Raw genomic sequence first — 13,513 nt, forward strand, 5'->3', positions numbered from 1 at the left:
CCATGAAGCTGAGGCTCAGGGTGCAGTAAGCCTGAGGTCCAGGGTCTAGTGAGGCTGAGGTCCAGGGTCCAGTGAGGCTGATGTTTAGGGTCCAGTGAGGCTGAGGTCCAAGGTCCAGTGAGTCTGAGGACCAGGATCTCGTGAGGCTGAGGCCCAGGGTCCAGTGATCCAGGCTCCAGCAAGGCCAATGTCCAAGGTCCAGTGAGACTGAGGCCTAGGGTCCAGCAGGCCAAGGTCCAAACCAGTGAGGCCAAGGCCCAAGGTCCAGCAAGGCCAAGGTCAAAGTTCCAGTGAGACTGAGGTCTAGGGTCCAGCAAGGCCAAGGTCCAAGGTCAGTGAGACCAAGGTCCAATAAGGTCATAATCTAGGGTCCAGTGAGGCTGAGGTCCAAGGTCAAGCAAGGTCAGAGTCTAAGGCTCAGCAAGGCTAAAGTCCAGGGCCTAGACCCAGTGAGGCTGTGGTCCAGGGTCCAGTGAGGCAAAGGTCCACAGCCTGGCAAGGCCAAGGTCCGGGGTCCAGTGAGGCTGATGCCCAGAGCCCTACATGGCTGAGGTCCATGTTCTAGCAAAATTAACACCCAGGGCCAAGCATGGCCACAGCCTGGAGCTCAGTGATGGAGGTCCAGGGTCCAGCCTGGGTAGAGGTCAAGACCTGGGACCGAGCAAGGCCAAACCCCAGTTTCCAGTGAGAGTGAGGTCTTTCGGAGGCATTTGTTTCCTTGTTGCCATGTGTCAGGTGGATGGAGTCAGTCATCTGCAAACCTCTGACAAATCTTGAAGCAAGTTGCCCCTCACTCCCTGTTGATCCCAGGGCTGAGGGTCTTCCTCTGCAGGGATGGTTTGTCTGAGACCACCTGGCTCTGCAGTTCTCAGGTCCAGCGACTGTCTCTCTGGTGCCCAGGAGGATGCAGGAGAGTAGAGCTTGGTCATTCAGACCAGGACTGGGTCACTGTTGAAGCCACCTGGCCCGGGGACTATGTTCTTTCTCAACTATGCACCTCATCATCACACAGATTCAAACCAGCAAAGAGAAACCAGTGACAACTGCAATCAGTTCAAAACCTCCATTGTCAATGCCCACTTTGGGAGTGGGAGACATGCTTTGCTATGTTTATATGAGGAAGACCTGAGGGTCTCAGTTGACCCCAAGGATAACAGTGCGGCTGATCATGCAGGTTGTCTGCTCTATCATTGAAGACAATTTTATGGCCAACAGCACCCTTCTGTCTAGGCTGTGTCTGAGATGCTGTGGGGAATAAGGGGTCTGGGGGACTTCCCATTAGAGGGTCTGTGTTGTGGTTCAGGAGGGAAAAGTCTCAGGAAGAGAAGACTGTAGCACAGACCCATAGGAAGGGATCCTCTGGGCAGCAGCTTCTCATCCTATAGGCACAGGGTCCTCGGATGCTCGGAGGCAGGGGCAGGGGCCCTGGGCTCTATAATGAAGGCAAATGCTGTGGTCCTGGGCTCTGGACCTGGGCTCTGGGGTGCCTTGAGAACAGACACATTGGGGGGTCTCAGCTGCCCCAAGCAGGTCAGCAACCTTTATCACCACTGCAACCCCGAGGTGAGCTGGCAGCTCCTGTCCACAGCAGGCCAGCTGGCCGAGGCCAGAGACAGCTTGCAGTGTGGCCCATGCTGTGGGTTGCTAAGGAGTATCAGGGCTCAGATGGAGCTCCAGACAGCCTTGCTGCTGCGGCCTCTCTGAACAGAGATGGGAAATCGCCATGGGGTAACAGCAGCTGCCTCAAAGTCATTTGATTTCCTCTTTCTCATTTTCAGAAATACAATTAGGGAGGCCAGGGCACTGCGTGGGCTCTGGAGCGTGCGTCTGTGTGTCTGGGTCTGTGGGCGTTTGTGGGCTGCAGGTCGGCATGTGTCTGCATGCCTGCTTGTGCATATGCGTCACCACATGTGTGTGCCGTGATGTGTGTGCATACAGGCATGTGCAAGTGAACACTCTTGCCTCTGGTCTCCTGGAGAAGTCACCCATCCAGCACCCTGAATCAGCTTCCATTCCCTTTCATGTCAATTTGCTGGGAAGTCCCCCAACCTTGAGATGACAGTGTTTCCAAGATGACACCCTTCCAGGGTCCAGTGAGGCTGAGGTCCAAGGTCTAGTGAGGCTGAGGTCCAAGGTCTAGTGAGGCTGAGGTCCAGGGTCCAGTGAGGCTGAGGTCCAAGGTCTAGTGAGGCTGAGGCCCAGGGTCTGGTGAGGCCAAGATCCAGGCTCCAGCAAGGCCAATGTCCAAGGTCCAGTGAGACTGAGGCCTAGGGTCCAGCAAAGCCAAGGTTCAAGGCCAGTGAGCCCAAGGCCCAAGGTTCAGCAAGGCCAACATCAGTGAGGCCAAGGTCAGTGAGGCCAAGGTCCAGGGTCCAGTAAGACCAGGGTCTAAGGTCTAGTGAGGCTAAGGTCCAGAGTACAGCAAGGCCAAGGTCCCAGGTCCAGTGAGACTGAGGCCCAGGGTCCAGTGATGCCAAGATTCAGGGTCCAGCAAGGCCAAGTTCCAAGGTCAGTGAGGCCAAGGTCCAGGGTCCAATAAGGTCATAGTCTAGGGTCTGGTGAGGCTGAGATTCAAGGTCAAGCCAGGCCAGAGTCTAAGGCCCAGCAAGGCTAAAGTCTAGGGTCTAGCAAGGCCAAGACCCAGTGAGGCTATGGTCCAGGGTCCAGTGAGAAGGCCATTTACAAAGAGCTTTGCTAATTCACATGCTGAGCTACCCCATGATGGCCTCTATCCGCTCCAGTGGGAGAGGAAACTGCAGGGGTCCTGCTCAGCCAGTCACCTTTGATCTGGGCAGATGAGGGTGGTCGTGGGGTAGAAATGTGCATGATCCTTCGCCTGAGAAGGGGGCTGCAGACCCCTCAACCAGTGTCCCAGTGAGACCTCCTGGGACAAAATGCCCAGAGCATTTTGCAGTGGGCATGATCTTACCTCCTTCCTCTACTTTAAACTCTCCACTTGGAACAAAATGCAAACCCCTGGCAGAGACCTGCAAAGCCCTGCCTCCTCGGCGGTTCCCTCTCTCACTCCATCTCCTCCTGCTGTCTCCCGTTCTTACCACCTCTTGCTGCGTGGCTCTTGCTTTTCCTGGAGCAGAAAGCTCTTTCCGGTCTCAGGACCTCTGCCTGTGCTATCTCTCTGCTTGAGGTGCTCACTGCATAAGCGACTGTTCCTGGAAAATTCTGATTAGCTTTTAGCCTAAAAGTCCCCCTCCCACCCTCCACCACCTTTGTCCCGTGTGTTCTATACCACCTGCCTCTTTTATCGCCTTCATGGAATCTATCTTTGGAAATAATCTTATTTGTTTCATTGGTTCTACAAATATTTACTGCGTACGTTCTATGTGCTAGGCTGTGTTTCGTCAACTGCTATATTTTCCGCAAGCCTTTGGCAAGGTTCAGGCCAAAGTCAATCCTGGTGTCCTACCATTAATGTTCTATAGTACAGTCAGGATTTGGTTCTAAAGTCAGTGATGGCATGAAAAGGGCCATGTCAAAATACTCTGCAATTTTCCAATGTCCGTGGTGTTGTGTTTCTGGGCTAATACCGTACTATGGGTAGAACCACGTACAGGAAGTGATGGACAGCAATACTAGCAAAGGTACTGACGCTAGCTCTGTGAGGATCAGTTGTGAGCCACACATAGGTGGTCAATCATTTGATTCTCAGCCGGGTGCGGTAGTTCACACCGGTAATCCCAGCACTTTACGAGACCATGATAGGTGGATTGCTTGAGCCCAAGAGTTCAAGACCAGCCTGAAGAGCATCACGAGACCTGTCTCTACAAAATACAAAATATTAGCAGGCACAGTGGTGCGTGTCTACGGTCCCAGCTAATCGGGTGCCTGAGTTGGGAGGAGCACTTGAGCCTAGGATGTTGAGGCTACAGTGAGCTTGATTATGCCACTGCTCTCAGCCTGGGAAACGGAGTGAGATCCAGTCTCAAAAAAACACATCATTTGATTCTGCAAACCAACCTGTGAAGAGGTATTATCATGCCCAATAAACAGTAGTTTAAGAAACTGAGGCACAAGAGGTTAACTTTCCCAACAGCACATGACTGGAAAGGGGAGCTGGAAATAATCTAAGCCAATGAGCCCTGATGGAATTCCCCTCTCAGCAACCCTGGGAAAGCAGGGGCCCTGCTCCCCAGGACAGCCTTGCCTACAGGGTGGGGAAGGAGCTCTCCAGTTTGGAGCTGGTCCTCATCATTCCGAAGAACATTGGCCCTTGAGCCACCAACCTGTTTTAGGGGCTGCTCACATCTACCCTCTGTTGAAAACAAATATAAGCCGTGCTCAAGCTTTGCTCAAGACTGGGAGGGAGGTGCACAAGCCCCCTCCAATGGGGAGACAGAGGCAAGCATGAGATGTATGCTATGTGCAGGTCATTGTGTGTGGGGTGCCGTCCTGGAGCTGTCCCTGTGTGACTAGCAGACATCAATCTCAGACATCTAGTGCCCAAATGGGATGGTCCTGTGGGTGCTGCCATTATGTCGGGGAGGAGTATCAAGGCTGGGGTAGAGGGTGTGGCAGGGAGGCAGTGCAGGTTACAGAGCTAATGAGAGGGTGGAGAGAGTTGGAGAGTGCTTTGATGTGGGGGTAAAGGAATGGAGGGAGCCGAGATGCCCCCAGGTCCCTGGCTGGGTTCCTGCAGGGAGAGTGGAGATGGCGGATGCTGAGCCCAAGGCACTGGGCCGGGGTTGGGGCTGGGCTGGAGATGAGGGCAGTTCTGGGTGGGTGAGTTTGTGGGGCTCTGAAACATCTTGATGCAGGTGGCTGGGGGAACTGCATTTACCGGTAGAGTAAACTGGCAGGTGGGCAGTCATCACACCCAAGCTCTCGAGCCTGTGGGAAAGGATGAGATTGCCCAGGAAGCAGAGGGGTCAGGGACTGGCCCTAAGGAGTGGCCTTGGGTCAGTATGAAGAGAAAAGTCTTCTCCTCCTGAGGGGTAGCGCAGAGCCAGACCTGTAGAGAGCCACAGAAACACTGGCGACAGGGATGACTTAATTAATTTTTAAAAACCCAACAAACTTTTAGAAAGTCACCAAAAGGATACAAGCCTATCTTTTCTTTGTTTCTTTCTTTTTTTCTTGGAACCCTCAGAGGAAGGGGACACCATTTTTCAGGGAGTGGAGGTGGCCAATTCCTCCGGGAGCCCCACTTGAAGTGTGCCGGGATTTGTGCCCGGCCTCAGTGCTTCTGCAGAGGAAGGACTCCTTGGAGCTGCTGGAAGGAGCAGCTAAGAAGGACATTTTTACCAGCGAGAGGAGGGACCCTTCTCCTTCCTGGAGGAGAAGTGGGGTCCCCAAGGCTGCAGAGATGGCTGGAGCCTCCCAGCCCTGCACCCAGAGTTTTCCCCCTACCAGGGTCTCAGGGCTTCACTGTGGGCACCATAGCCCTGAAACCCCAGCCAGGAGCTCTGGTGTCTTTAAGGCCCACATCCTTGATCCCGTGAACTGAGCAGGGTCAGGCTGGACTGGATGGAGGGATACTAACACAGAGGGCGACCTACAGGGAATGAAGCCCCAGAGGCCAGGGATCCTGGGGCTCTAGCAGGGCCTGGGCATTTCATTGTGGTTTAAGCTGGCTGTGTTACCTGCAGCAAGGAGCATCCTGAGGGACCCAAAGGCCTTTCCCAGATAAGGGGGCTGGACAAAATGGCCCCCTAACCCCTAACACGGGCGAGACACAGGTGAACCCAGAGATTTAGACCCCAGCTCAAATAGTGTCACTGTCTGACACACCCAGATAGCCTCTTTAAAATTTTTCTGTTTCCTCTGCTAGGTTGAGTATATATATGTGCAAGTGGACAGTCACAAATAGACATTCAGCTACATCCTTCCCTGGGTCAATAATGCTTAGATTGGGGCTGAGTCTCCATCTTGCATCTCCATGTAGAAGTGTTAACTGAGCCCTGATCCCCAATCCTCCAAACCTCAAGCACTCTCTCTTTCACTTCCAGGCAGACTCTATCTCAGTGGTGATGGGACGCCTCCGTGGTACAATGGCAGTAAAAACAATCGCTACCGAAACACCACCCACTTTCCTCCTTTACTGGACACAGCTCCCCATTAAAGTGTGTACATGGTGTGGGGAAGGGGTATGCTCGAGAAACAGCAAGAACCACACTTTCTGGAGGCCACCCGGCCCCCACATTCTGTTCAATCAGCGTTCCCTTGAGATACTGCTCAGCAGGGCCACTTCCAGCCAGAACTCCGCCAGAGCGTCAGATGAGACCACTGTACCCGCCCTTTGCCAACAGCAAAGTTGGACAGAGTTGCTGCTTTCAAGGCCCCTCGACAAGGTCACTAGCCCCTCATTCTTGGTTTGCTCTGTGTGCAGGCACCAGGGAGACTAGAAGAGTCCAGCCTTTCCCACAGCCCCTAGGAGCTTGCTTGTCCTTAGGGAGGGCAAAGAAACCTCACTGCCTCCATCTGCTTGGCAGGTCGTGCCAAGGAAGGAGACTTTGTCAAAAAGCATATGACCTTCTTGGGGGTTGGCTTCTATGTGGACATCAGGGGACAGCAGTGGCTCTCAAGTAGGGTTCTGTCTTGAATGAGGTCTGTACTGACAAACGTGACCTGGCAGTCTGAGCCAGACCAGGCAGCCCGACCCTTCTTTCAGGGCAATGCAGGGCACCCACCCACTGAGGCAGGTGGCAGTGGGCATTGGAAAACATTCTTCTTCCTTAATGTTCCTTCCGCCAGGGATGTGGGGTGATTTGTGGCACCCAAGAGGATTTGAAAGGTCCCCACCTCCTTCTGCACTTCACATCCTTGGGAAGGTTTTAAGGGGGTTGGGTGTGTAAGGCCTGAGCTGACCCTGAATCGTCCTCACTCCTCCCCACAAACACTGGGCTTCTTGATGAGGGTGACAATTCCAGGCCTTCAGGGAACAGGCTACTGACAATCATGAGCAATAGGTGTAGGGCAACAGGGGTTGGTGAGGACTGCGGCAGGCTGGAGAGCACAGCCAGACCTGAAGACTTTCATGCTCCAATAGAAACTAGCGCATGTGGCATACACTGAACACATCCAGCGGCACTGGCCCAGCGGTCCTTGGTTTTTGTCTTTGGGCTCTAGACTGAACAAGCAGAGGAGCAGAGAGCCACTGGGATTTCCGTGTCCCCTATGTTACCTGGAAGAGGAAAAGGAGGATCAAAGAAAGGCACACACCAGTAGAGGGGGAGAGGCGAGAGCTGAATCATGGAGGTTTGAAGAAGTAGGAAGATTGTTGTTCTTTGGTTGTTTGTTTTGTTTTTGTTTTTCTGTCTGTTTTTGAGTGGAGGACAAGTGATCATGAAGCTGGGATGTGTCTGCAAGTCCCTGCCACCTCCCTGAGGGTTTAACTGTGAAGTTAGATGCGTGTGAGCCTCGTTCATCCACCACCCTGGTGGGTGACACTGAGGGTACTAAAGGATGGCCCAGGGAAGGGTGCTGCTCTGTCCCCAACTCAACCCTGGTGGCAGGGGCATGAGTGATGTGGGAAGAAACAGCTGTCAGGGGTTATTCAGTGTCCAGGAGACAAACTCTTTTTCCAAAAAATATCCTAGAGCAAGTATCACAAAGTATACAATATAATTTAGCTGCGTGAACCTGTTAGAAGATGCCGTGGACTCACAAAGTCAGTTACTCCTTTCCAGGTCTCCTGTCATCCTTCTGACCACATCAAAGAAATGATCTCTGTGCTAGTCTATCTTAAGGCTTTTGTAACGCTTGCTAATCATCTTCAGCCTTTGGTGCCTTTTGCAGGTCGAAATGTCTAGAACTGAAACATTTTTCTTCTTGTTGCATTTATTTATAGCAGTTATCTTTGATTTATGGCAAGATGGTGAGATACTGGCTTTTCCATTTATGGTAGTGATTTAAAGTATCCTTTAAAAATTTTAAGTAAAATTTTAGGCGCTGCATAAAGAAATACCCAACCATAAATACAGCAGGAAGGTATAGAACATGACCCTTGAAGTAGGGGAGGCTGCTGGTTGAGTTTCACTCATGGTTTGAAGAGGATGGAAGCAATGACAACTACTGGAGGAATGTGTCATGGGTTCTAGGACAGCACCTGGACACAACTCTGGGCTGGCTCCCTCACACTTCATGATTCAACTCATGCCACCTCTTATGGGAAGTCCTCCTGGATTCCCAGCTCTGGAGTCATCTCTCTTGTGATACACTAGGATTCCAGTTCCAACTTTCTCTGTAACCAACCAGCTGGGTCATCAGAGGTCACAAGAGCAGATGCCTCTAGGGAGTGAGGAGAGGAGGGATCTGCCACTAACCGCAAGGTAAGTGCCCCATTTAACGGCCGCTAAGCAGGAGTGTGGGTCTAGCGTGGCCACATCTTCCAATTTCTCAAGAAAAGTTACAAATCTAAATTTCCATGGGGTGTCTCACCATGCCTGGGGCCTGGATCCAGCCTCAGGCACCCTTAGTGACACAGAAAGAGCCCAGCTTGCAGGTGAAGATGGCTGTTCAGCTGCAGCGCCTTCACACCCAGGCCCCAGAATTGAAAGAACCGAGAACGTGAGATCACAGTTACAGCCTGCTGTATAAGCCCTGTTTCCACCTATGACTGGGACCTCCTGGCCAGCAGGGAGAGGCCTGAGTCGTCTCTGGGTCCTCTGCCCTGGCCAAGGCAAAGGCCAAAGCCCTAGCCACACAGGCCTGGGGCAGGGCGAATGAGAAGATGAAAGGGGCTGGTGTTCACCCTCTGGGGAAGTGAGGCAGAAATTGGGGGTCCCAGAACAGAGATGTTCAACAGCCCGAAAGGAGGCTCCCAGGCGGGCCCTGGGGAGAGGCCGCTGAGCATAGACAGCATGGGAGGATCAGGGCTTTGCTGGGGAGGAGAGATCGGGGACAGGTTCCGGTTGGCAATGGCCTCTAACAGCAAACTGGCCCCAGGATGAACCAAGGTGCCCTTGGATGCTCGAGTGGAAAAGGTGGGCAGATCTTGGAGAGGCCATTTCAGGTTGGGGGCTGGGAGTGCAATGGTGGGAGGACAGAATGTATACGTGGGGTTGAGGACAGGTGAGGGCAGGAGCCTGACTGTGCTCATGGGCAGAGAGCCCAGGTCTGGCAGGAAGACGCTGTGCTGTGCTGAGGCTGCAGGGGAGGGATGGGAAGGCAGATGGGGGACGGGGGACTGGGGACAGGGACTTCAGAGGAAGAGGAGCTGGGGACTGAAAGAATCTTGCCTCTCAGTAAGGTCAAAAGTTGATCTTTGGGGTCGCAGCCTGGGTGTACCCTCCTAACAGCATCTTCTGGCCTTTGTGGTCTCCATCTGGGCATCAGGCCTGGCTCAGCCCCTAGGACCCAGTAGTCAGTCCCCCTTCCCCTTTCATTCCTGCACCCCGTCCTGCCCCAGGGCACAGAGAGAGGGTGATACATCCTTTGATTCCCACTGATGGGTAGGACCCGGCAACCCGAGGACTCTCTAGGTGGGGACGTTCGGCCGGCGCAGCTCTTGGAGGTTGTGCGCCTGGGGTGGCTGGCGGCGGGGCTCCCCGGGCCCGGCCCGTGGCGCTTCTCTGCCGCCGCCTCGGGGTGTCTCTGCTTCGCTGCGAGCCCGGCACCGCGGCGGCGGCGGCGCGAAGAGGAAAGCGGGCGGCGGCGGCGGCCGCGCCAAAAAGCGCCGGGTCACCGCAGGCTGAGGCGCCCGCCGTTCCCGCCCTCCCCCTCGCTCGCCTCCCTCCCGCCCGCCTCCCTCGCTCGCTCGCTCGCTCGCTCCTTCCCTCTCCCCGCCTTCCCTCCGCGCTCCCCCCGCCCTCCCCTCCGCGCCCCGCCTCCTCCGCCCCGCGCCCTGCGGTGCTGCAGCTGCGGGCGGCTCCAGCTGCCCCCAGATGTGGGCTGGGCGGCGCGCGGGGAACTTTCGCGCCGGCTGGGAGTGCGGGGCCCCGGCTGCAGTCCGGCTGCCATGGATCCACCGGCGGGAGCCGCTCGCCGCCTGCTCTGCCTCGCGCTGCTGCTGCTACTGCTGCCGCCGCTCCTACTGCCGCCGCCGCCCGCGAAAGCCAGGCTCGCAGCCGCCGCCGACCCCCCAGGTAGGTGCTGCCGGGCCCCCACGTCCCGCGCACCCCGCCTGCCGGGCCCCGTCCCGCGCACCCCGCCGCCCCCTCCCCAGGCGTCGTCCAGCCTGACTTGGGCAAACTCCGCGCGCCCCGCCCGGGGCCAAGTTGGCTAACTTCGGGGCCAGGTTGGTCGCGCAGGGGGCGCCCCGCGGCGCACCGGATCGCCTTGGGCCGGGGGGAGCTTCGGAGCACTGGCGGCTCCCGAGTCGCTGAGGGTGCAGACGGAGGGCCGGGGAAGCCCCGCGGCGGAGGGCGCAGAGTCAGCCCCAGCTGGTCCCGGGGAGCCAGGGTGAGGCGGCGCCTGGACTCGCGTCCGGGGACGCTCAGGAAGAGCCGGCTGCCCAGAGCGTCGCCTTGGGCCCTGAGGATTGGCTGGGGCGCCCCGGAGGGGATCCCTGGAGATCGGAGGGACCCTGTTCCACCCCTCCCTGTCCTCGGGCGCTAGGGGAGAGGCGGACGGCAGCAGGCTGAGCGGGAGCTGGACAGGCAGGACAGGCCGCCAGTGCTCCGGGAAGCCGAGTCTCCGCCGTTCCGGAGGGCAGCGGTGACAGCACTCCGGCGGCAGGGGCCGCCGAGGGGTCGTGGCGCCCGTGTAAGGGGGCCAACCTGGAATGGCTTCCGAGCAGCCCCGCGTCCTGCCAAGGACTGTAGGTTCAAGGGTCGAGCGACTGTCTGACGGGGTCGTCCCTTCGGGCACAGGGAGCTTCCCACCGAGCCCCAATCAGGAACAGGGCAGGAGGCAGAGCTCTTGGCAGGCAGGGTCCCCGGCTTGGGGGTGGCGAAGCCCTGGAGTGGTGGCCCTGTTAACGCCCCTTCCCGGTTGCAGGAAAGCCGGGGAGGTGCAGGCTCTGCTTCTGGGGTTGCCTGGCGGAATGCCTCTTCCCCTCGCAGTGGGGCGGGGTCTGGGGGGCGTGGCTTGCCGGCGGGGCTCCGGGGCTCTGCGGATCTAACGCCCCTTCCCGTTGCAGGCGGGTCCCTGGGGCACGGAGCCGAGCGCATCCTGGCGGTGCCCGTGCGCACTGACGCCCAGGGCCGCTTGGTGTCCCACGTGGTGTCGGGAGCTACAGCCGGGGCAGGGGTACGAGCCCGCAGGGCCGCCCCGGTCCGGACCCCGAGCTTCCCCGGAGGCAACGAGGAGGACCCTGGCAACCACCTCTTCTACAATGTCACTGTCTTTGGCCGAGACTTGCACCTGCGGCTGCGGCCCAACCACCGCCTCGTGGCGCCCGGGGCCACTATGGAGTGGCAGGGCGAGACGGGCACCACCCGCGTGGAGCCCCTGCTCGGGAGCTGTCTCTACGTTGGGGACGTGGCCGGCCTAGCCGAAGCCTCCTCTGTGGCGCTCAGCAACTGCGATGGGCTGGTGAGTACGCACTTCCCTCGCTCCTTTCTCTCCGCTGCTCTAGCCTGGGATTTGGAAAAGGGTTACCTAGGAGTTCCTTGGGAGGGGGAGGCCAGCGCCGAGGACTTTCTCTGCCCTCCCCGCGCTTTAGGGAGCCTCGTGCTCCAATTGAAGGGGTTGGATGGAAGACAGGTTGTTTTGATTGGTCTGAGCAAGGGGCCATTTATACATGGGGAGGGCCCGGGTCTTCAAAAGGCTCAGCAGGCAGCAGCGAGCACATCTCTCTTTTGCCTGTCTGCACAGGTCTCTGGCTTGTATGGGTGTGTGTGTGTATGTGTGTGTACCTGTGTGAGTGTGTGCACATGTGCTCTGGAACGTTAGTGTGTGCCTGCATCTGGTTGCCTGTGCACCTGTGTGAACATGTGTGTGTGTCACTGTCTCTTGTGCGCGTGTCTGTGGGTTTTTGCACATACATGTGTTGAGCATCTGTTGAGTGCACGTCTGTCCTTGTGGATATTGGCATGCATGATATATGTGTGGCGGACTTATAGACTGGCAGTCAGTCTTCCTGTTTCCTTGTGTGCAGGTGATGCCAGCCCAGGGAGCAGGCAGTGGTGCTGAAAAGCCCAGTTAGCCTTCTGCCCCTTGGCTGACTGGAAACCACTGTTTTTCCTGCTCTGGTTTCCTGTTAAACTCCAGCTGCTTATTTGAAAAGTTGGTTTTCTCTATTTTGAGCTGAGGGTTGCATTTGGAAATGAAGGCTCTAGTGCCCATGAGCTGCTCAATCTTTTGAGGGCAGCCCCTGAAGGACAACAGAGAGGCTAGGGGGTCCCTTTTGGAACTGCCTGGTTCTTTCTAGTCCTGTGACTGGAGCTCTGGAAGCTCTGCTTCCTGGAGAGGGCAGGAGGGACTGTGGCTCAGCACAAGGGGGCCTCAGAGGAAGCCTGGATCGATGCTGAGGGAGGAGGCTGACATTGGCGGTGCTCTGTCCGGCTGCCTGGGGACTGGCACACAGCAGAAGCCACTGCAGTTTTCTATTTTGGATTGGGTGTGTGGTGGTCAGGCTGGCTGTGCTGGCCAGACATCTGAAGCCGCCCACCATGGGCTCCGCTCTAATTGCTGCTCAGGGCACTCCTCCCCCAGCCCCGTGGGCCCTGAGCACACCCCTACTCAGGCACTCAGGCTCTTGCTACATTCTGCAGAGCCGGCAATTACACCAGGGCCCCACAACCGCTGCCATTCTTTTTATGGAGACACAAAATGTCACTTGTTGCTTCGGAAAATCACTGCCTTTGGCTGGATTTAGTTAGAACCTGGGCATATTGCAAACAACTGTAAATATCCCTGGAGGAGTTGGGTTAAAGTGGCGAGCCCTTTACATTGCCCACTGTCTCCGAGGATGTCCTGGGCCTCAGAGGTGTGTCCCATTTTACAATGGAGGTGAATTTCCTAAATGAAAGGAGGTGCTTGCTGCCGACTTAGGATGAGACGAGGTGGAGGGAGTTGACATGGGGATGCAGTCTGTTGGCGGGCTGACATCTGTGTACTATGAATTCCTGATGGAGAATGTTTTGGTGAGGACTTGTCACTGTTTCATTCATTCAGCAGTTCATGTGGTGATTCATTTCTTCAGCCAGCACCTTCCCATGTGTTTATCCCCTGTACTGGTCAGTGATGAGGCAGGTCTGGTACCCACCCAGGGCCTCCGGTCCTCAGGGTGGCTGACGGAGCTCTGGCCAATACTTGAAGAGTGTGCTCCTAGGGGGCTGTTTGCATGGGGGCTGGAAGAATGAGAGGCCAGCTGGAAAAGATGCAGGTTGGCAACCTGGGCAGAGGGAGGAGCGTGTGCAGAGGTATCAGGTGTGAATTAGCCAGGGCAGGACAGGCCTGCTGAGGTGTCCCGTGTACCAGAGGTGGGAAGAATAATTGGGGTTGGAAAAGGGGCTGGACCTCCCTGAGCGGCCTTGAATGCTGTCAGTGAATAATGGCCTCGGACAGTGGGACAGCACCATTCCATTGGTTCTTCTTCTTTTCTTTTCTTACTTTTTTGTTGTTGTTGTTGTTGTTGTTGTTGTTGTTGTGTATGTGTCTGTTCTGCTTTTAA

The 13,513-nt window shown here is 56.3% G+C and overlaps 1 protein-coding gene across 1 annotated transcript in view; it reads left to right on the plus strand.

Moving 5' to 3' along the window:
• The first annotated feature begins 9,834 nt into the window (after window positions 1–9,834).
• Window positions 9,835–13,513, plus strand: part of ADAMTS2 (ADAM metallopeptidase with thrombospondin type 1 motif 2) — a 219,394-nt gene continuing 215,715 nt past the window's right edge. Inside the window, exons 1-2 of the mRNA XM_032270494.1 lie at window positions 9,835–10,040; window positions 11,036–11,430. Coding sequence (XP_032126385.1) covers window positions 9,914–10,040; window positions 11,036–11,430 — 522 coding nt within the window. The 5' untranslated portion in view covers window positions 9,835–9,913. The remainder of the gene's footprint in view (window positions 10,041–11,035; window positions 11,431–13,513) is intronic.

The sequence above is a fragment of the Sapajus apella genome, unplaced genomic scaffold (assembly GCF_009761245.1).
Source record: "Sapajus apella isolate SASKATOON/1434 unplaced genomic scaffold, GSC_monkey_1.0 scaffold211, whole genome shotgun sequence".
NCBI classification, from domain to species: Eukaryota; Metazoa; Chordata; class Mammalia; order Primates; family Cebidae; genus Sapajus; species Sapajus apella.